The sequence below is a fragment of the Lupinus angustifolius genome, chromosome LG04 (assembly GCF_001865875.1).
Source record: "Lupinus angustifolius cultivar Tanjil chromosome LG04, LupAngTanjil_v1.0, whole genome shotgun sequence".
Classification (NCBI taxonomy): domain Eukaryota; kingdom Viridiplantae; phylum Streptophyta; class Magnoliopsida; order Fabales; family Fabaceae; genus Lupinus; species Lupinus angustifolius.
The window spans coordinates 17205634-17229809 of NC_032012.1; the positions used below are offsets into that span (position 1 = coordinate 17205634).

The 24176-nt window shown below is 33.0% G+C and overlaps 1 protein-coding gene across 2 annotated transcripts; it reads left to right on the forward strand.

Moving 5' to 3' along the window:
- Positions 21272-24173, forward strand: LOC109346044. 2 transcript variants are annotated; one of them, XR_002107466.1, is made up of 4 exons: positions 21272-22302; positions 23196-23350; positions 23546-24044; positions 24084-24173. XR_002107466.1 is itself a non-coding variant. In XM_019585402.1 (3 exons), exons 1-3 carry the CDS (start codon positions 21594-21596, stop codon positions 23798-23800), a joined length of 1119 nt encoding a protein of 372 aa, XP_019440947.1. In that variant the 5' UTR covers positions 21272-21593; the 3' UTR covers positions 23801-24173. The 2 variants fall into 2 exon arrangements, 1 of the variants encoding a protein (XP_019440947.1); XM_019585402.1 differs by having other exon boundaries at positions 23546-24173.

The following is a 24176-nucleotide window of genomic DNA, read 5'->3' on the forward strand; positions in this document are numbered from 1 at the left end:
GTACCTTACATTCTATGTCGTGAGGAGCTTAAAAACGGATTTCAATACTTAGTAAATAATTAATCATAACATATATGTATTGACAGTGTAAAGTGTATTGTTTATTATTTATTTAAATTATTTTTTTTGAATAGTTAATAATAATTAAAAATGAATGATGAATGAAATAATAACAATGTAAAATATTTTTACGTTGTCAACATATATATCTTTTTCTTTAACAATTATGTCACAAATTCCTTTTCATATAATAATGGGAGTCGAAGAATCACACAAACATGTCATGTTTGAAGGAGAGATAAAAAGTCAAATTTGAATAACTTTGGGATATTCTTTTCTCTTCTCTATAATGTCTTGTTTTGATTCTATGATTATGATATTCGTTTTTTGGTTGTCAATAATATCATATTGTATATTAAAGATAATCACTCCTATGTATAAATGAGACCCATTTTACTCCCCATGTTTTTATATAATTAACATGTATACCATTCGTTTCTATTTTTGATCGTTAATAAAAATAGTAAGAGAGAAAAGATGAAAAGAGAAAAAACTTATTTTCTCCTCTTTAGTCGGAAAGAAATCAATAAAAGAAAAAATATATAATATGCTCACTAAACTTTTTTTTAAAAGTCATATTTAAGTAACTTCAAATTTATATTTATACTATATATAAAGTTAAAATATGGTATAACCAATTTCATAAGTAATTTCTACTTTCTTATTTGTCATTCACATTTATAAATTTCTACAAAAAAAAATCATATAATCATAATTAATCACCATCAACACATTAATTGGAAATTTGAAAGTTGAAACTACTCCTCTCACCTTAAGTTGGACATTCTAATAAAAATAAAAAAAATGTAATTAAAGTAAACAATATAAAAAAACTATAATATAAAGTACATATAATTCAAAATGACATTCTAATATCCAAAATAAAATATATAAAAGTTGAATATTTAATAACATAACATAAAATTGTGGGTATTAATAAGGCTTATTTTTTGTTATTTAATATTTTCAATTCACTAATATACATTTTTTTCTTTCATTTCATACAATTAAAAATTACTCTTATTTATTATTTTTCTTTTCTTCAATTTTTAGTTCCACCCATTTTTCCGCTTAAATCAAATTACAACATTTTCTTTTCTCCTATTGATATTGTTGAAATGATTAATTTATTTCTTATATATATTATTTAGATGTATGAATAAATTTAAAGTTATTTTTATTGTTTTGGTTCTTTTTTATACAACAAGATGTTCATAGTTATAATCATAACTAAAGTCCTTAGAATTTGAAAAAAGGACAATAATAGCCTAACAATTGTATAACTTTTTATTTAAATTATTTTTGTTCCTTAATTTTTTATTTTTTCCATGATACAAAGAACTAAAAAATCATCTTACTTTATACTTTCTTTTTTCTCAATCATTATTTCCTTAATTAAGAGTCAATAAACATTAAATATATAGTTATGGATGATGTACTAGTAAAAAATTCTTAAATTATTGATGTTTTCTCATTTAAATTTTCATTCTTTATGAAGTCCACAACATGAGTAGTGGAGAGCACATTATCAAGTGGTCATTTTTTTAAGTTACATCTGAGTGTGGTTGTATCTTGGGATCTTTTTACAAAAATAAGTTGAATGGCCTTCCTTTATCATATGGAGTGGTAGTTGGAATATTATTTCATTTTCTTCCTATGCTAAATGTTATTTTCATATATTCTAATTTGTAACTGACTCAGCTTCAGTTATGGTAGTTGAGCATATTTGTGTAAGGAGTAAGGAGAGTAAACCTTACTCCTATTTGAATTCACGAGTTGCTATAAAATTTTAAAATACTAATGAGGTATTATATGTTGTAAATAAATAACTTAATTGATCATCACAATAAGAGAGAACTTAATGCATGAATCTACAACTTTAGTTTGTGGCAGATGTACAAATTATTGTCATTAAACCTTCATCTATTGAGATGATCTTAATGGACGAGTCTATAAGTTCTATTAATGAATTATTTTTTTATTATGAAGGGTATTTTTTTACTTTTTGGGTATTTTTTTTATGAGAATGTAAGAGACCCTACACTACTACTACTAGACAATATCTTACTAAATTCATTTTTAAGTATCAGATTGATAAAGAAATAGACAAAACAAATAGAAAACAAAACTTGTGAAAGTGTCATGTTTTAACATTTTTTAAATTATTATTTTACGTTTTTGGATGTTGTTCCTTATTTGTTTTGATGTTGATGAAGAGTGACTATCAACATCAAAAAATGAAACTCATGAAGGGGCCAATTTTCCTTTGAGACGAATGAATTAATGTGTTGAATGTTTGTGAATTGTATATAATGTTTTTTTTCACGTGATAAAAAATATTTATCTACTTACTATCACTACTTACGTTTTAATTTATGATAATGCATGAAAGTACTCTTAAGTTGTAAATTGTCTCTCCTAAAGTTTTATATGCATTCATCGCGGTTAAAATCGAGATTATACCTCAGATTAGGAGGAGAGTTAAAGATTGATTATAAACATAGAATTGTAACACAATAATGCAAGATGATTTTTTAGTTCTTTCATATCATGAAGAAAAAAAGTAAACAAAAAAGTCACAATAATAGGAAACGCATTGCTAACATGTTCTTTTATAAAATGAGGTGGAATCATGTTAATAAACCCCTATATATACAATAGGGGACATAAATTCAAATCCAAATTTAATTGGCTAGAAACAAATTCTAAATCCAATCTCAAATAAAAACATAATTTTAAATCTCCTTTCAAATCATAAATTTGCTAAAAACAATCTTTCAAAATCAATATCAAAACATAAGTCCTAATGCAAATGAGCCGAACTTAATAAATCATTCATCTCTATCATTAACTAAATCTATTCCCACGTGCATTACTGACAGCACTACTTGGGGACTTGGGAGAAAGACTTGAGCCTCCAACAGTTGGGATTGAATTTGAGTTATCTTCTCCAAATATATTCAAATACTAATTGCTTAAAATAGTAATAAAAGAGCCGGTGATTTAAAATAATAAACAAAGTGCACTGGATATTTTAAAATAATAATCGTGGGTATGTTACTATACACTGTTTATTATTAAGCAAAGTGCAGTGAGTATTTTATTGTGCATTGTTTAAAATAGTAATCAAAAGGAAGAGGAAGCGAAAAAACGAGGAATGGGGAGGAAGCAAAAAAACAAGGGAGAAACGAGTTCGATGGATAAAGGAGAAAAGGGTTTCTGTGGAAAAGGGATTATGTGAAATGGGGAAAGGAGAAAGAGGAAGGAGAAGGGAGAACGAATAATGGAGAAGGAGAAGGGAGAAAGAGGATCTGGCAATGGTGATTGAAGAAACCTGAATAGTGAATCTGAATGAAGAAAGGATAAGCTAAATAGTGAACATACCTGGTAAGTGGAATGGGTTTTAGGGTTTCATTGACCCGAGTTGCAGAAACAGTTTGAGGCCCAATAATTATAGAAACGGGTTGCATAAATGGTTTGAGGCCCAATGATTATAGAAATGGGTTGCAATAATCTTAGGAATAATGGAAACACCGATTCCACCTATTTCATGCCTCAACACGGCGATTTCACGATCTCACCTTCTCCATAGCTTGATTCTGGGATCGAGCACGACCATGGCTGCTCAACGCATAGATTCGTGCAATCTCACGAGTTGACTCATGACTTTAACTATCATGATTGAATCAATAAGTTATTAGTTTAGTGTTGTATGATATTACTAGATTCCAAGAAAGAAAAAAAGAGATTAATTCCTTACATATAGAGTGAGTGAATATCCATAATACAAAAAAAAAAACTAGGGTTGCAATGCATTTAGTGCAATAACTCTTTTTGGTTAAACCATTTCTACTTGGTAAGCTTGAAAATATACTCTTCTATATTCTGCTTGGAGATGGCTGAAGCTTCCGAATTTTGGCTCAATCATTTTTCCAAAAAGAATTTAAATACATTTGTATTTAAATATATCAACATTCAAATTTTAATTTCATTAGTTTATCCCTTAAAATATTATGATAATTGTTTATTATTATTAAAATTATGTTTAACATTATTAAAGAAAAAATTATTTGTTAAAATAATATTTTGTTTATTAAATGATTATAGTTTATTAATATAAAATACAGAGAAAACTTAAAGGATGAAATTATTTATCTTATGTTTGCCTAAATTGGATATGTCATGTGTCGTGTTATGGTTTGTTGGAGGTCTATGGCGCTGAGAAAAGGTCCATGTGGATATCGCAGATTGGTTGGATGAAGGAGGGTGCACGATTTAACTGTGCACTTAACCCATTGCGATCCAATGCTCCTAATGGGGTAGTGATCTGGCGTGGTGACACACACTTGCACCGATCTATATTTCGTAATGTGATTGGTAACTGAAAGTAAACAAAAAAGGATTGGGTGCCATGCGCAAACGTTGGTATACTACAATTGAGTAACACAGGATTCAGCCGTGTACTCGCCCACACCAGATAATCATGCTCACTTTCTTCATTCACTTTCTCTGTGGTTTTGCATTATATTTTTTCTCTCTCTTTATTTTGTGTGGTTTAACTTAGTAGTCTAGGTGCTCATTTATAGTAAAATACAAATAACCTTCTCCCTAAACTGGCAAACTGATTTTACTTTAAGAAATTTTGTTACACTTTTAAGGAATTATAATCACAACTACTTTTCTTATTTTCTGTTTTGAAAAAATTCAAAAGGCGATCAATATACTTATCTTAGGAATTCCCTTTGTTTTTAATTATTTTATTCGAAAATAATTTTTTAATAAATAGAAAAATTATGTCACATTATTCCATTATTAGTTGTTTTTATTATTCATTTTTATAAGAAAATATAATGTGCTTTTAGAAAGGTGTTTTTATTTTATTATTATTAAAAAATTAAAATATAAAGTAAAATCATGGATGAGTTTCTAGAACTTCCCCTTTTATTTTCGGAAATAAATGCATTTTTTTGAAAAATTAATTTGATGCTAGAAAAAAATGGGTTTGAGCATTTATGGATCTGATAAAATGAAATAATGAATGTTGGTCATGATTTAGTAGAAAAAGATATAACAAGGAAGATTTTCTCCATAAAAAGTGTTGTAGTAACTATAAGATATGATTTCCGTAAAAAGGACAAAAATCATACATATGAAACACAATTTGTCCAAAATATACCATTTAGTAAATAATAACTTAAAAAGTAACACCAAAGAAATAATAAAATAGGTCAAAATACTCGTATCACATAAATTTTCCCACATTCCACCCAAAGTCAAATAATACCATATTACTCATCATTACAAACAGAATGAAACCATGTATCATATGGGAAGAGAAAAATTGAGAAAGTTGCAAGCCACTTACTCACTTAAATTATTATTTATCATTTGTAAAGAAAAAAAGTAAATGATATCAGATACGCTGAAGAACCGCAAGACAATAACTTGTATTGTCAGCATATTAGGCATGTTAATTTAGATGTAGCAAATAGTTATACCTATAATTAGGACCGAAAACTAGCCGAATCAAGTTGAACCAGAGTTCAATTCGATAAGGATTAGTCCGACTCGAGTTCAATACGAGTTATTTGTTGAGTTTGAGTTCGACTCAGTTCGAATTGGTTCATTTGGACAACTTAAATAGTTAATTAATTTTTAAAAATACTACAAAAAATTTTATACATATAAATATAACATTGTTTATATATAATAAAAATAAATATAAAAAATAATTCATTAGTCATAATAAACATAAAAATTAGTTTATATAAATATATATATATATATATCGAGCCAACTTATGAACCTAACGAGTCGAACTGTATCAAATTAAAGTTCGGCTCGTTTATTTAACGAGCGTCAATTTCCAGCTAAAGTTCAGCTCATTTAATTCATGAACCAAGTTTATCGAGCTAAATAATGAATCAAGTTTCAAACGAATACTGAGTTGGTTCAGTTCATTGTTAGCCCTACTTATCAAAGTAATGTTAAAGCTAAACTTAAATATTTTCACAAAGGTCTCACGCATCTTAATATTTTATCACGATGGAGACTTGAGAACTCAATAGACAGTTAGTATGAAAAGGCTAAAAAACTAACGTGGCAATCTTCATCCAGTATTATTAGAAATTTCAGTACTAAAGATGATTATCATTCATATTAATAGAGTACCACTTCTCTTGAGTATTGGATTTCCCACTACTAAAATAAGAAGAGAAAGAAAATAATTTATTTTTTAATTGAAAAATAATTTATTTTTTAATTGAAAAATAATTTAAATTATAACCATTTAAATTTTTTTGACACATATTAAATAACTTCACTCAATACATGATATTCTCATTCATGGGCCATTGAGCCATGAAATTAATTCTTCTTAAAACAGGGTCATTATTCTATATAAATAATGAAGAAATGACAATGAAAAAAGCAAATTGAAAGAACAGGAATGAGCTGTGGGTACTTACAAACATAGCAGCATTATTTAAAGAGTAAAATGACAAATTATTTCTTGAAAGATGCCATCATCATCAAATTAGTAACAGTTTTTTTTAAACAAAATTGGCCATAAGTCACAAAAATTTTAAATGACCATCTCGGTGATTATTTTACAAACTTAATTGTTTTTTATCAGCAATGAAAATATTATTAATCAAAAGATAAAGAAATTAGAAGAAAATGTGATATTTCTATCAACATAATTACTAAATTAATAAAATGAGAGATAATTTGATGGGTGTTTTACCCAATCAACAAGTGAATAAGAAAAAAGAGGAAAACGAGCATTGAGAATGCTTGAGAATGCTTCAAGAGTGCATAAAAATAAGCTCCATCATCTCATCTACTTGAACATCTTATTATCAAAAATAGTTTTGTTCATAATATATCAAATAGTCCAAATTGTGACAAACCAAAGTGTCACCCACCATTTTTGTTTCTTATTCTCCAACCATGGAGCGCTTTCATGGATTGCAAAAGTAGACATGACATCATAAGAATAATGGAGGATAGCCTAAAGCAAGAATAAAGTTGTTGCCAAACAAGATAAGATAGAGAACAAGAGAAGCACAAATGACTAGTAGATTCCTCCACCTTACCACAAAGAGAGCAAAGAAGGGTGTCATGAGCAATTAGTTCACTTCTACGAGAAAGGTTCACTCTAATTGGTAACCCATTACAATTTTCCACACTAGGCATTTCATCTTTGTCAGAGCATTACAAGCCCAATGCCTTCTAGCTAACGACATCATTCTAAGAATTAATTTTACAAATACATAATTCAAAGAATTAATTTTACAATACATAATCAGTTTAAAAAGTTGATGGACTAGCTTAATGATCTTTACATTCTTAGGTTTTGTTTGGGAGTTACACCGGAAATGAAATGAGAGGAATCAAAGGGTTAGGAAGAGGGAGAAGGGAAAGGAAAATAAGGGAAAGGAAAAGAAGGGAAATCCTCTACCTTGTTTGGAAGTATGAAATTTAGATAAGGAAGGTAAACTAATGCTAATGTAAGAATATTTTTTATTTTTCTTTTAAAAATGTAGTCAATAATGAGAAATGGACAATAATATATAATTATATAATATTACTAAAATATTTAGCTATTTTGACATTTTATCTCCAAAAAACCCTAAATTTGGGGAACTTTAAAATTAGACATATGAATGGTTTTGGAGAGTTTGAGAAACCCCCAAAACCTTCCCATCTCCTTCATCCAATTCCCAAACAAAGGGAAGGCTTTCTAAAGTCATCCCTTCCCTTCCCCTCCAAAACCCCACTCTCAAACAAAGTCTTAGAGGACCAAAAGTGGTTTAGAATGATAATACTACTCAAATTGCAATCACCAATTCCCGATTCATGTTAGTTAGAATGACCAATAAAGTGTTAGTCTAGTGGTGTAAGACTCCGCTAGATCCTCAGGTGACTAAAATGTCAAGGGTTCGATTCCTGTGAGCAACACTTATTGGAGGGACAATCACGTACGCCAAACACTCTGAAAGGGATTAATTCTTTACACAAAAGGTGAAAGAATACCCTTTATAGTACCAAAAATTAGCGCATCAGTTGGTCATGGAGATCCTTAATCTTTTTCAACTCTAAAAAGACTTCTTTTAATAAGTGATGTGTCCTAAGTGGGAGTATTCCACAATTTAAATGACCGGGCTTGGATTACTCCAAAAAAGTAAAGGATTATGACTTGTTGTACTCATCATAGTACTTGGAATTGATAAAATTAAGGGTGAATGCGTATGATTTGTGTTTGATATTGAAGGAATGATGTTTAAGTGTGTTTTTTTGGGGTGGGGGCATCTACGACCAGGGAAGTGAATGGCTCACAAGTATGGGCACACTTTGGCCGTATCTTGTTCTTTGCAGAAGCAACCATGGCCAGAATGCAGTGCACACCATGGTGGCAGCATATATGAAAAAACTTAGGTGATAAAATTATCTATAATCTATAATACATTAAATCCATTCATTAAGCTAATAAGTTTAAATGGATGAAATTCAATTGATAACTATAGTAAATCTATCATTATATCCAATGAATATATTTATTTAGATGAATATTCAATCCATAAAAAAAACAAAAATTTAAAAATCACTTTTTTTGCTTTTCAATTTCATTTAATATTCAAAAAAATTAAATTCAAGCAAATTCATTAATGTCTCGCACTCTCACTTTTAATATTTTATTAAATTGATATCTAGTATAGGACATGTGAATGTAGTTAATATTAAAAGTTTATTCTTAAGTACATATCATATATCTATGAGAGAGAAAATGTATGCAATATCAGTGTATGAGTTTTATACATTGTCACTACATCATCCAACATTTATATTTCATCATCATTGACTCTTTGAAAAAATTAATTCAAATGAATTGTGGATGATATAGTGATTATGTATAAATCTGTTGTTACCGTAGCTCACAACAATTCTGAATGACGCGAAATAATTGTTACTTGCTGAGTCATGACCAAATCGCTCTCTTTAAGACGTTTCATGGTACTTCTAAAATTGTGCAAGCAGACTATCAACCACGCTGTCCCCAGGATAAAACAACTCAGTTCTCTATTATACGATTTCTTATAGCCTGATGCCTCCAACAACTCTTTCACCAACAACTCTATTACCAACGGTTCTATATAATGGTCAAGATCTCCTCCAACAGCTCTCTAACGACTTTTCCTTGTTGCATGTGTGTGTTGACTTGGTAAACAAACGGTCCAAGCCCAAAAGACCCAAAAAAAAAAATTAATAAATAAATATTTTATTAAAAAGAATGTTGGTCCGCAACTTAAGGCTTATATATAAAGCCTTTCAAGTTTCCTCCTCCAAACAAAGTGAGACTAGTGAGTTTTTTCATTTCACTTCAAAACATCATTCTTTCAGCAAATTCTAACAATCCCCCACTCGAAATTAAAAAATGATTTCTTGGAATTTCTATGGTCTCAATAAGATTATGCATAAACAAAAGTGTCATGCGACTTGAACCTTTGCATAGTGAATAAGATCTAGATTTTACTAGAGCGACTCGTAGTCTTGAACTCTATCTCCAACATCAAACCACACACAACCTTTTCAAATGTGTATTCTGTAAAGCCCATGCATTAAAGGTCATCCACATCTATCCCAGTATAGTGAATGCTCTAGACATTTATGCCCCCAAATTACATAGGAAGTGACCCCCACTTCCATATTCACATAGGTGAGTCTATCAAGAGACTCCTGTAGCTTAGGTACTCCACTCCAATTAGACTATACATCTCATTAAGAGTTTAACTCATCCTTACATATGATGTAGGAATCATGTTTCTCACAATTTTATAGCATGTTCATTCTCATATCGCTTCACAACTTGTTATTACCTATTGAACCTATTTCTTAGGATCTCCAGTCAGTTAGGTCGGGTTACCATCATGAGTGATCCTCGTTCTAAGGGCAATAGTCTCATACTATGTGAAGTATTATGGACTTTCTCTCTAGCTAGTCTTTTCGTCAAAGGATTGACTAAGTTATTCTCAGTGTGTACAAGATCCACTCTACAGCTCCTGTAGAGAGTAACTCTCTATTAGTGTTGTGCTTACGACGAATTTTTCGTTTCTTACCATTATAAAAGCGATTCTCAATTTTTGCAATAGTTGTGGTATTATCACAATGAATCAACACATCTAGAATCGGTTTTTCTCATAGGGGAATCTCTGCAAGCAAGCTTCCCAGTCAACTTGCTTCTTTACTAATTGTTGTTAGTGCTATCATCTCAGCTTCCATAGTGGATTTAGCCAAAATAGTATGTTTCTTTGACTTCCAAGAAACATCCCCATCAGTTATGCTAAATATATAGCCACTGGTTGCTTTGGAATCATCTGAAAGAGTGTTCCAATCAACATTGATGAATCCTTCTTGGGTAGCTAGAAACATTTAGTAATGTAATCCAAGGTTCATTGTTTTCTTAAGGTATCTCATTACCCTTTCTATAGCATGCCAATGTTCCATACTAGGTCTACTGGTAAACCTGCATTATAATCCCACAACATAGCAATGTCGGGTCTAGTACAATCAGTGGCATAACGAAGGCTGCCAATAATGCTAGCATACTTAGCTTGCCTTACACCTTCACCAATATTCTTAAAAAATTTTACACTTGAATCATATGGTTTGGTAGCAAGTTTACAGTCAAAGTATTTGTATTTCTTTAAGATCTTTTCCACATAGTGGTATTGATCCAAAGAAATTCCTTCTTTTGACCTAGTAATTTTTATACCAAGGATTACACTTGTCTCTACAAGGTCTTTCATATCAAAGTTGTTACACAATAATGATTTCACATTATTCACAACATAAATGTTGGAACCAAATATGAGTAGACCGTCTACATAGAGACATATGATAGTGCAAATATCATTTTTTGATCTGTAATAAATGCATGTGTCACTTTCATTCACCTTAAACTCATTCGAGATCATTAAGTCGTTAAACTTTTCCTGCCACTTCTTAGGTGCTTGCTTAAGACCATACAATAACTTATCTAACTTGCAAACCTTATTTTCTTGCCCATGTATTACAAAACCTTCAAGTTGTTCCATATAGATTTCTTCTTCCAAATCACCATTTAAGAAAGCTGTCTTAACATCCATTTGATGTACTAATAAATTATGTATCACAACGAGCGAAATTAGTACTCTAGTGGATGTTATTCTAGTAACAAGTGAAAATGTGTCCAAAAAATCTACATTCTCCTTTTGCCTGAAATCCTTAGCTTCAAGACGAGCCTTGTATTTATCCACTGTGTCATTAGGTTTCAGTTTTTTTTTCAATATTCACCTACAACCAATAGGTTTGCAACCAGGAGGCAAGTCAGCTAAATGTCAAGTCTTGTTAGACTCTAGAGAATCCATTTCATCATTTATGGCCTCTTGACACAAATCATCGTCCAAAGAAGTCAAAGTTTCTTGGAGACTTGATGGATCCTCTTCCAATGTATAGACCATATAATCAGGTTCATACTCTTTAGCAGTCCTTGTTCTCTTACTTCTTGTAGGTTCTATTTCTAACCCATCGTTATTATCATTATTGCTAATCACATGTATGTTACTAGTTGTTGTGCCCCCACTATTCCTCAATTTAAAAGGGAATTTCATTTCATTAAAGTCTGCATTGTTAGACTCAATGATCACTTTCGTATTAATGTCATAAAACCTGTGTTCCTTGCTGTTTACATTAGATGCAATGAATACACATTCATAGGCTCTACTTGCGAGTTTAACTCTCTTGGGATCTGGTATCCAGATATAGGCCAGACAATCCCAAGTTCTCAAATAAGACAAGTTTGATTGTCTATTCTTAACAATTTCATATAGGGAAATTTTGCTTTTAGCATTGGAGACTCTATTTAGCACATATCATACAGTTAATAAAATTTCACCCCACCAAGAGGGTGCTGCACCAGAACTTAAAATAATAGTTACAACTAATTCAGTTAAAGTTCTATTCTTTCTTTCACCTTTACCATTCATTTCAGGTGAATATGATGTAGTTGTTCCATGAATAATGTCATTTAATTTATAAAAATCATTAAACATGTTAGAGTCATACTCAGTGCCTCTATCGCTTCTGAGTTTATTTACTTTCTTGTTGAGTTGATTTTCAATTTCATTACAAATAACTTAAACATGTCAAGTGTTTCACTTTTATTTTTCAAAAGATATACATAAGTAAAATTAGAACAGTCATCAATAAAAGCGATAAAATAACGTTTACCATTTCTAGTTAACATTCCATCTAATTCACATATATCTGAGTGTATTAAATCTAAATGCTCAGATTCTCGCATTACTAGTTTATGAGGGTTTTTTGAAATTTTTGCTTGACTGCATGATTCGCAAATTTCAAACTCATTTTTAGATAAATTTGGAATTAAACCTTAGCTACTCAAATTTGAAATTGCATGTTTATTAAAATGACAAAGTCTAGAATGTCAAATATTAAAATCACACAACATGTAAATAGAATCTAAAATTTTATTAATAGAAACATCAACATTTAATTTAAACATGTCATCAGTGGCGTACCCTTTCCCAACAAATACCCCATTCCTAGTAAGAGTATACAAGTCTGCTCCTATGGTCTGGGTAAAACCAACCTAATTAAGAAAAAAATCAGAACAGTGGTGTGAGAGTCACCCTACAACACCAATGGTGTGAGAGTCACCCTACAACACCTTCTTGTCATCAATATCCGTGTATATTTTGAACATAGCGCAGTCATAACAGACATGGCGGGATGCACCAATATCTACCCACCACCCATCAGTTCCTTCAACCATAGTGACCTCAGCTAATACAGTCACAAATGGCTCATTAACCATGTTGGCATATGGAGAACGACCCATTGGTTTATTTCTGCACTTGTGTGCCATATGACCTGGTTTCTAGAGTCATTCTTAGTAGGTGGCTTAGCATATTGGACCTCTTAAGGGTTCCAATTTTTGTTGCAACTGATGTTCTTAGCCTTATTTCCAAAGTCATTCTTAGTACGTAGTATTGGACCTTTAGAACCGCACTTGCGAATTTCTTCTTAGTGTTGTTGTTGGAGACAATCAACAACTCTTCTCTCTTATATTGCTTACGAACCTCTTCTTCAATATAAAGACGAGTGATCAAATATTCCAAAGAGATTTCTTTGGTCTTATTCCTCATAAGGTTTTTGAAGTCCTTCCAGTTATGAGACAGTTTGTCAATTATGACAGCCACTTGGAATTGCTCATCTAGAGACATACCCTCAGAAATGATCTCATGAGCAATTCTATGTATCTCGTAGGACTGAGACTCTAGTGATTTATCATCAGTCATCTAACAATTGAGGTAGCGGCTAACAACATACTTTTTAGTGTCAGCTTCCTCGGTATCATATTTCTTTTCAAGTGAATACCAAATTAATTTGGCAGGCTTTTATGGGTTGTAGTAGTCATATAGATCATTAGACAACTCATTCAGAATGAAGTTCTTACATAAATAACAATTTTCTATCCAGAGAGGTAGCGGCTAGTTTATCCCTTTCCTATTTTTCAGCCTCATCCGACACCACTGGTATGTCAGTTTTCAGAATGTGGGCAACCTTTCTCATAGTGAGGAAAATTTTCATCTTATGTTGTCAACGTTTAAAATTTGTCACGTCAAACCGAAATGACTTGTTTAGATCATAGTTGTTAAGTCCAATAATATTATCTATGAATGTTATTGTAGTAGAAACGTCTTAAAATTGTTCTCACCAAAGCTCGCAACAATTCTGAATGGCATGAATTAATCGTTATTGGTTGAGTCACGACTGTAACACCGTGAAAATTCGATGTATTTGATTAATTATTTATTTTAACAAAAAATAATTTTAGAAATTAATCAGTAATGATTTAAGCTACACCATAGTTGAGTGTTAGTCTTGTTTTGTGAGTTCCTATTTTGTGGTAAGTTTTCATAATTTTCTGTGACGGAAAGTTTTTGGAATGCTCTCGGGCCCAAATTTGTCCAAATTTGGCCCAATAACGTGTTTATGAGTTATGTAGCTTGAAATCGAATTCCGATTGCGCCATTAGGATTTGAAATATTATTTCAAGTCAAGATAAACATCTAGTTTGTCCATGATGAATTTCTAAATATTTTTCACTCCGAATTCTATGTCCGAAATTCTAACCGTAAACCAAAATTGGAAGATTTTTAATATCCAGCCGAGTATTAGCCGACAATACTCGGACAATATTGAATAGTGAATGTTTCACCGAAGAGGTCACTTCACTTTCACGAGTGAACCTTGCATGTCAAGCAAGCAAAAATACTCATTTCTTACACAAAACCCCTTAAACCATTCATCTACCCATCACACCATTATTATTTGAAAACCTTTGGTTTTCGCTACCTAAATCACACTAATTATCTTAAAAGAGCCCCTCTCACTTGGAGAACCCTTGGCATTTCATTTCTTTCTTCTTCATTCGGATTTTCTCAAGAACTCCAAGATAAGTTATTAGCTTTCGTTCTTCATGTCTTAAAATCTATCCTTTAGTTATTTACAAGATTTTAGTATGATGTTTATACACATGTTACAAACGTTTTCAATCGTATAAAATTTCTAATAATCTTTCTAACTCTTGTTTTACTCAAGAACTCAAAAAATGGGTTTTCGTGAATTTAGAAATTGTTGTTTTGAAACCATGAAATCTTGTTGTTCATGGGGCTCTTTTAGTGTTTGAAAATATACATGTTGATTTTGATGAAAGGAGATGATGATGAAATCAAGGCTATCTTGATTTAGAATGTCATTTTGAGCATGAGATCAACCATTGTAAAGAAGCTGTTGAAATGATCATGAACACGATAGGAATCGTGAACGAGACTGTCGAGGATAAATGATGGTTCAAGAATATGAATCTTGGACCAGATGGAGGAAAGTATCGGATTTTCTTAAAATAGATTAACACGATGTCTTTATCTTAAAGTAGCAGGAAAACGATTTAACCCGCAAATCACTGATTGATTTTTGTGTTTAGTTTCGAGACGTTTGAAGTTGGACAACCTACTTATTCACGTAAAGAAGATCAACCGCGCTACAACCCAAGGTGAGGGATAATATATCATGACATAGTGGTGTCCGAATATGACACCCAGATCTACCAACTACCTCAAAAGTTGGGAGCTATATTTGTTTTTATTTAGAAACTGGTACTTAACCAAATGATTGCGTGCCTAGATTAAGTACATATGATTTCTTAAGTTGTACGCCCTAGGATTGATTAAAATATCAAGTATTGTAGTAGTTATCCATGAAGGAACACCACTCGAGAAATTAAAACGCGTAGGGATTGAAAACAACGGAGATTTTTTATCATGTGGCCCAAAAGGGCGAGGAAGAAGTCCAGGCTGTTGGACACCTCTCGCTTGGGCGAGGTTCCCTCGCTTGTGCGAGGGAGAAACAACAGCTAGAGTGGTTCTCGCCTGGACGTGGGCTTAATAGTGTGTTTTGCCTGTTCTAGGCAATTATGGTCGCTTGGGCGACAGTCCCTCACTTGGGCGAGACCCAGGGGGTGGTTTTGACCAGTTTTTGGTGGATTTTTCGCTTGAGCGACAGTCTTTCGCTTGGGCGAGAGACATGCAATGTTTTTTATTGCTATTAATGGATTGATTGTTGAGACAATAACTTTAACTTGAGTGAGAAGTATATTTAATAATTGGGAGAGATCATGGCTCGAACGAGGAGCCTGTTTCCCAAATCAACGAACTTATACAGTTACCTTTGTTCGTGCGCCTTATCCGGGCAAGGATTCCAACGATGACGTCGTGAGCAAGGCGATGCCTAAAAAGGATTAAATGATATCACATTATGAGGTCGTCTGACCGTAAGAGGCTTGGCCATGTGGCCATCCAGGATAATTCAGCGATGGTTCGTAGTGGTATGGATGTTATTCCTATATTACATGATAACGTAAAATCGGGTTCCACAAGAAGCATTCCTTTGTGAGATGTCTTAGGATGGGCCGATCGTTATAAAAGAGTGATTAAAAGATTTAATTGACTAACCTCAGTTAGTGTGCATACTCATTATGAATAATAAAGCAGTGGAGAGGAAATTTACAGGATAGAATGAGCCTCGCGATGTTGAGAGGGATGGCTAAAATGTGTTTGATACGACACCGTCCTGAAGTGGACAATTCTTTGGAATAGATCGATCATATATCCTTGTAAGGAATACTTTTTTGTGCATTCAAATGGGCTTTTTATGGAACCTGTACTCTTGGTTATTTCCGAATAGTTTATTGGGAGGATATTGAGATCGAGGATATTGATCATCATGACCTGAGTTATAATAGCATTCATCATTGTGCATTTATGTATGCGAAATATATTGTGTATTTATGTGTTTATCTAGACCTGATATTCTGTGTAATTTCATGCCGTCAATGAATAATATTCATTAGATGTCTTACTCCCTTTTCTTCCTGCTTGTTTTGGTTCCCGTTCTCGTTCAGATGGACCGTACTGCGAGGATTCGGAGCTACCAATTCTCAATGTCCCAAGAAGGGACATAGAGCAGTGACGGTCATCGATACACCTGCATAGGCCCTTGTGCCTTAGAGCTGGAGATGGTTTGTGATGGCTCTACGATGTGCTTCCCTTTACATCATGTGGACTTGGAGGCTTCTTTCACCTTACATGCTCGGACATTAGCACCTATTGCACCATCCATTCTGTCTGTGATTCCTCACGGACCCACTGCTACGGAACCATCTACTACGAGACGGAGTTGGGACGACGTGCTCAATTCCCCACCAGGGAGGAGAGCTGCTCGACGGACGATGCCCGATCTTCAAGCAGATGCGGGTGTGGGAAGTAAGTCACAGGGTGCGTCCAATGACCTGGAAGAGGAGATGGAGGCTAAAGAGGAGGATCTGTAGGCTAAAGAGGAGGATTGTATTGAGTTTGTGTGTATAGAGGACTCCACTGAGGTGGTGGACCTCTCCTCCGATTCTGAGACGGATGAGGACCCAAGCGAGTATCCTAGCACACCCACTAATGTCGGAGCTAGTCACTAGTAGTCATTTCCATTTCTATTTTGCTTTTGAGGCGGGTATCTGTGTAGGGTACTTTTAATGTGTTGATTAAATCAGTCTATTGTGTATATTTTAAGCTTAGACAATATTGTATTTCCGCTTTGGCTTTTGCATAAACATTTTACGTCATGTTCAATAAAGAATTATTCCACGATATATTAAGTGGCATTGATTACCATTAGGTAACGATTGTTTTCTTTTCCGCAATTTAGGTTACTTATTGTGATTTCCTGAAAAGGAATCAAATGTAAATTGAGGAGTTTTACATTACAAAAAAATTACCCATTTTTGGGCAATATTGTTGGAGTAGTTTTCAGAGCGTTACAATGACCATGTCGCTCTCTTTAAGATGTTTCGTGGTACTGCTAAAATTATGCAAGAAGATTATCAGCCACGTCGTTCCTAGGATAAAACCGTCAAGTTCTATGTTATATGATTTCTTACTGCACTATAAGAATCGCTCTCGAGTACATCCACAATATGGCTACAAGTGTCAATTCTCGAATTCCCACAGTATGACTACCCGTGCCAATTCTTTTTCCACAATACTGACTACAGTGTCAATTCTCGAAATCCCCATTTTGGCTGCATGTGTCAATTCTCAAGTGTCATGGAAAGAAAGAGGGAGAATGTGTCCGAAAATGCATCGACGAAATATAAGGGGGGAAAGAGAAGTCGAGAGGTAAACGACTTCAACTTGGTGCAAATTATAATGAAGGAAAGAGACCTATATTTATAGCCTGAGGCCTCCAATGGCTCTTTCACCAACAATTCTATTACCTACTACTCTATCATAATAGCCGAGATCTCCTCCAACGACTCTCTAACAACTCTTTCCTTGTTGCATGTGTGTGTTGACTTGTTCAACACACGGTCCAAGTCCAAAAGGCTCCAAAAAATTAAATAAGTTAATTAATAAATAAATATTTTATTAAAAAGAATGGTGAGCCACAACTTAAGGCTTATAATGCCTTTCAACTTCCCTTCTCCAAGCAAAATGAGACTAGTGAGTTTTTTCATTTCACTTCAAAACATCATCCTTTTAGCAAATTTCAACAATCTTTACATTGATAGTGCATAGATATTACACTCTATAAGTATTTGTTACAAATTTTACACATAGAACATTAAACCTCGCAAGTTTGTAGAATATTGCGATTTTTTTTATTTAAAAAAGTCAAAAAATCACCTTTTTTAAAAAAATGATTTTTAAAAGTGTTTTTTTAAATGATTTTAAAAGTGCTGTTTTAGAAGGTAATTTTAAAAAATGTTCTATTCAGATAGTAGTTTTTAAAATAATGATTTTCTTCAATAATGTTTTTAGTTCCAATAAAAAAAATCAAATGGATTGGATATTCATCTATCCAAAATCCATGAAAATTGAGTCATAGATAAATTAGAATTCATTCATTAAGTTTGGATATGGATGAATCAGATAACTTAAAATATGGTTTAATTGAATTTATATGGATTGATATATGACTTTCCATCCATTCATTACCATCCAAATTCAAATTCATCCATTTGCCACCATTAACAAAATTCAATTTCATTTACATTTAGCTTTGAGGCTGTTTGTGTAGTAGAAGCAACGACCATTATGTATAATTCACAAGAAACAATCAAATGAAGAGCATAGAAGAAGACAAAATATATGTTAACGAAATTCAATCAACTATGACCACGTCCAGCACAACATTTAACTATTACCAATATACTTTTAGATAATATGATTAGCAACTACATTAACATATCAAGTACTCGATCTCAATTAGAGTATACAAAACACATGCTTACATAGCCCACTTTTAGATCCAATACATAACCCAAAAAACTCATTATCACTTTCTAGAATCTATCTATGCAATACTTATATCTTATCAATGGCTGCAATGATCCATAATCATAGCCTACATGGCATGGTCATGTATGGTTTCTTATCATCAAATGTATCACCAATATCGTAGTGAGTTAGTCAATACCCTTATATATGGTTGTGGTTTCCGCAATTTGGAATGAGATTACTTGACTATGTAAGTAATAATGTAACTATGTACTTATTGGTCTAATGACTAATAACTATCCAACTACATACTTGTGGTCTAATTACTAGATGTATTAGAGACATATATACATGAGTGAAGTTATATATAATTAGAGTTTGATAACTTGTTTTAATAAAATAATTTATTTATTTATTATCTTTATATATATTATATGTGTATCAAAAAATGTACTCAAATTATCAAAAGACAGCTACAAGTTGTCACACAATAATTATCAAAATAACATTCTTGATACTATCATTTTGATATACATTCAATACTACTTATTTTTAATAATTCTTGATGGGGATTGGAATGTCAATTATAAAATTGCTAAAAATTAATAATTTGATTCATATTTAAAATCTTACCAAAAAATTGTGATTAAAATGATTCTTTATTCTTTTTTGTCTAATAAATTTATTATTACAGATAAATACTAACCTAAATAAAAAAGGTTATATACATTAACTATATTTTAAAAATAGAATACATAAACGTATTATTAATTATATTGATTGATTTAAATTTAAAATAATAATAAAATAAGATATAAATAAAAATAAAATATAACAAAATAAAATAAAACCGTGTAAGTAGTACACTAGTGCTTCCTTTTATAACATGAACTAGGAATGACAACGGGGTGAGTCGGGGTCGGCTTTGCACATACCCAAATCCGAAATTCAAAACTCGAACTCAAACTCAACAGAGTTGAAAATAAAAATATCATCCCCGGACCTGGAAAAAAAACCCGAAAATGATAAAGTATTAAGGAAATTATGTATTATTTTTGTGTAATTTTTCTCTAAAATTTATATTTTCTTGTATTATTTCATTTCTTTTATGTTTGAAGATCCAATAGTATGTAAAGTAAAATTAGAACTTAAAAACAATTGGCAAATGATAGAAAATTCAATTTTAAATTGAATTACCTTACTTCGGGGCGGGTTCGGTTTATGGTATTTGCTATACCAAACCCGAACCCGACATTTAAACTCGGGTAAAACCTAAACTCACATTGGGTTTTCCCCATTAAATTCGGGTTCGGTTCGAGCGGGTACCCACTGGTTCGGTTTTCATTGTCATCCCTAACATGAACCGTAGATGTTTGATGGATGCAAGTAGGAGTGTGTAAATCTAGATCAGTATAAAAGTAAAACAGAAAACCGAAAACTGATCCGAAATAGACGAAAATTGTAAAAATTGAATGTGTTGGATTTATTTTTTAAAGACCGATCGGTCCAGTTTTTAGTTTCACCTCTTGGATTCAGCCTGATCTGGTCCAAACCGAAATAATATGTAAAGTTTAAGTATGTAACACTTTTAGGTGTCTTAATCCTAAGTCCCAACTCCAAAATTGTGCCTATATTTTATTTGTTATATTCTATAACACATATATATGTTGCTATTTTTAAAATCATATTGATTATATTGAATACACTTTTATAGAACTTGAACCAAACCCATAACCAAATGAAGATGATTCTAGTGTTGACTCTTATTAGGTGCACTATTATCAATTTTATAATTGTGGAAGTATTATTGTTACTAATTGTTTGTGGAACACTTCCTAATCGCTAAAATTACGTTATAGATGCTCATATTATTGTTGTTGCTATCTTGCTTATTGTTGTCTAATTATTATTGTTGTCTTGTTTTTGTTGTTACTACCATTTTTTGCTTTTATTATTGTTGTCTTACTATTTATTGTTGTTTTATGGTGTTGTTTAATTACACTGTTGATAAACATTTTTTTAATGTTGTTGAACATTTTTTGTTTAATGATTAATGTTTAGTCATTTTTATAAGTTTTTAATATATGTGCAATTTTAATATTTTATAATAAATCTCAAGCTGAAACTACATATAATATTTGTATTCGATTGACTCGAACATTTTAATATAAACAATTAGATTGGACCATACCACATCTTAATTACATGTTTGAATGAGATATTTTTACAAAAACAAAAAAAAACAAAAAAAAAATGGAATGCAAACACCACTTGAGGCAGGTCAACAAAAAAATAATATATTACGATATGACAGATCTCTGTCTCACACACATTTCATGATATATTGCTTCCACTTCAAGCCACCTAACCAAGAGTCTGACAGTGTTACTATATTCCTATCACCTTGTCTTTTTCACCTTCTTCTTTCTTCTAACTAACATAACCAGCTTTTAATCCTTTCTTCTTCACTCTCTTATAACAACTCCCTTATTCCTTCCAACTCAATATTCTATCACAACACAACCTTTTGCATTTTCTATTTCTTTCCCCATAATATGCACTAATTGCAATCTAGTCCTCATCACAACCTAATACTCTTTTGTTATTATCATAAAGCTTAGTTTTTTGTTTATTTTTTCAATGGGTAACTGTTTGCGCACGCCTGAAAGATTAACGGCGGAGATTGTACCTCAAGATGGAGCTGCTATGTACCCCGCCGTCCGATTACACGGCTCACCGGAAAGTGTTATGACTGCATACATTCGATTCATGCTTCTCCACGAGACAGCTCCGTGTGATTCCGTTCCCGCCGCCGGGAGATCACAGGTGCCAGAGATAACTACGGCGCCGGCGCGGGGAGGAGGGGCTGAATCACTGCACCGGTTTCGACACGCGCGGTTCGGAAGTGGTAATGGAGGGAGGGGTAAGGAGGGGATAACGTTGGAGACTCTTATAAGAGATTCACCGTCACCGGCGCATGGCGGAGGGTCTGGCTTTAAAACTCCAGTGCCGGGATCCGAAGACGCGCTGCTGCAGTTCATAGACGCGCGGTTCCCGAACCTGCCAGCGGCAGTGGCTTCAACGTCGGAGGAGAGAACGACGTCGTTGGTGGCAGGAGTGACAGTGTTGCAGCATAAGAGCATGACGTGGCATGTGGAGCGGATGGTGAGGTGGTCGGAGGATCTGATGACACGTGGCGGGAAGAAGGGCGTTGATCCAAAAATGGGGAATTGGAAGATGGAGATGACGAAGTTTAGGAAGAGTTACTCTCAGCTGTGGGAAGTGATGATGGAGCATGCACAAATGGAGGAGAGGGTCCTTTTCCCTATTTTTGATAGGGCCGATCGAGGTAGACTGAAACAGTCAATATTTTTATTTATAAAGGTTTTAAATTTAGATTCGCAATGGCTATGGACAGAGATATGTGAAGTTGGTTTTGTGAGTCACTGAAACCATATTGCAGCAACAATTGTTCGAGATGTCAAGGTGTTGGGAATTTCCGAAACTGTCATTGCAACCGTTATTTAAAACCCTACCTAGCAGATTTGTAATTATTTTGTCTGTCTTAAAAAATCTAAGTAATGTGTATTATTAGGTAGTATCAATACTAGGAAATTGTCTTAGCACCCTCATGCTAAAATGCAGCATAGTGGTCTATGCTTGTACCAAAAGGTTGTTCTGATCTTGTCAAGTGATACGGAGTTGGATAGAATCACATAATGAATTTTGGGAGTAATATCGTTTGCACTCGTGCATTGGGCCGCCCTTTATATGGTGCTAGTCTGCTACTTAAGTTGTTAGTCACCAACAAAGCCGAATTGTCAGATAACTTGATTTCCTTAAATGAGGTTCGATGTATGTTGTGTGTACGAAAAAGATTTCATGGATTAGTCAACCACTATCGGCTAAAGACACTTTGGTGCATGCCAAACATAAGTAGTTATTTATGATTTTCATTATTTACATGTTTTTGTTCTTTTTTAGGGGTTTCAGAGTATTTTGTATAACCATGAATCTCTGAACATGGTAGATAGCTTCTAGCAATCTATGTTAAATTATAGTTTATTAACTTTTATGAAGGCCAAAGAAAATCCGAATGTGAAAGGGATAAGGATAATTGAACTTGTAGAATAAATCATCGGAACTTGCATGTGAATAACCTGAGGACTTATGAAGTAGGTTGCTTGGCTTTAAAGCAATGCTACTAGGGATCAAAGTAATTGACTATGAAGGTGGATGTAGGGCTCACTAAAGCTGCAAAGGAGGAACATGCTAGGGACCTACCTCTCATGAATGGCATCAAAGAAATCATCAAATCTGTTGAGGTTTTAGACTCCGGGAGCCCCAATTACAGAGAGACATTGCAGAATCTTTCTCGGCGGTTCAAATCATTGCAAGTAAGCTCAACTGCTAGGGATAATATTGTATTCGTGATGTTTATATTTTGATTTTATTCATTTCTATATCATCTATTGTTTCATCTTCTACCAGTTGCTATCTGAACTTTACTGCCACGAGCATTTTTTGTCGTGAATTAGAATTCTAAATTGGAATTTTTTTGGACCCTAATTCCGGTGTTGATTTGTGCATAGGAACAATGCAAACAACACTTCATTACAGAGGATGTTGATTTACTTTCACTAATGGAGGCAGTGGAGTTGACCGAAGATCAGGAAAATAGTGCACTAGAGCAATGTTTCGATGTAATGCAAGGAACGCATAGTCGTTTGTTAAAGTTTCTTCTTGAAGGGCTACAATCTAATGATGCTATGAAGTACTTAGACTTGATCAGCAAATGTAGGGACAAAGAGAGAATGGACTCAATGCTCCGGATGATTGTTGAGTGAGATATCTTTCCTCGGCCTAACCTTCTAACCATACAATCTCAAGGATGACCTATGAAGCTTAAATTGTCAATGCCAAAAAATGAGTATTCTTTATAACTCAGTTATTCTAAATGTAACACCTAGGACATGTGTGTAGGGTTTTTTACTTTTGTCTGCTTTGTGGTAAGGGAGCTTCATCTCAAGCCTATCAGCCTAGCTATTTTTTGGTCAAGGGAAACAGAAAGGGAGAGCTTTTGACAGTATGGTTCTTTTGTTATTCCGTTTTTACCTTAGTTTGGGTAAGATTGACATGTATATGCTCCAAAAGAATATGTAACCCAGAATCTGTACCTGAATTTATTCATATGGTATGGTAGTTAATGTGCTTTAATTAGCC

Coding starts and splice junctions, on each gene's coding strand:
- LOC109346044 (XM_019585402.1), top strand. CDS start 21,594: ATGGGTAACTGTTTGCGCACGCCTGAAAGATTAACGGCGGAGATTGTA. Junction 22,303..23,195: donor TTTTGATAGGGCCGATCGAG/GTAGACTGAAAC, acceptor AGGTGGATGTAG/GGCTCACTAAAGCTGCAAAG. Junction 23,351..23,545: donor GGCGGTTCAAATCATTGCAA/GTAAGCTCAACT, acceptor ATTTGTGCATAG/GAACAATGCAAACAACACTT.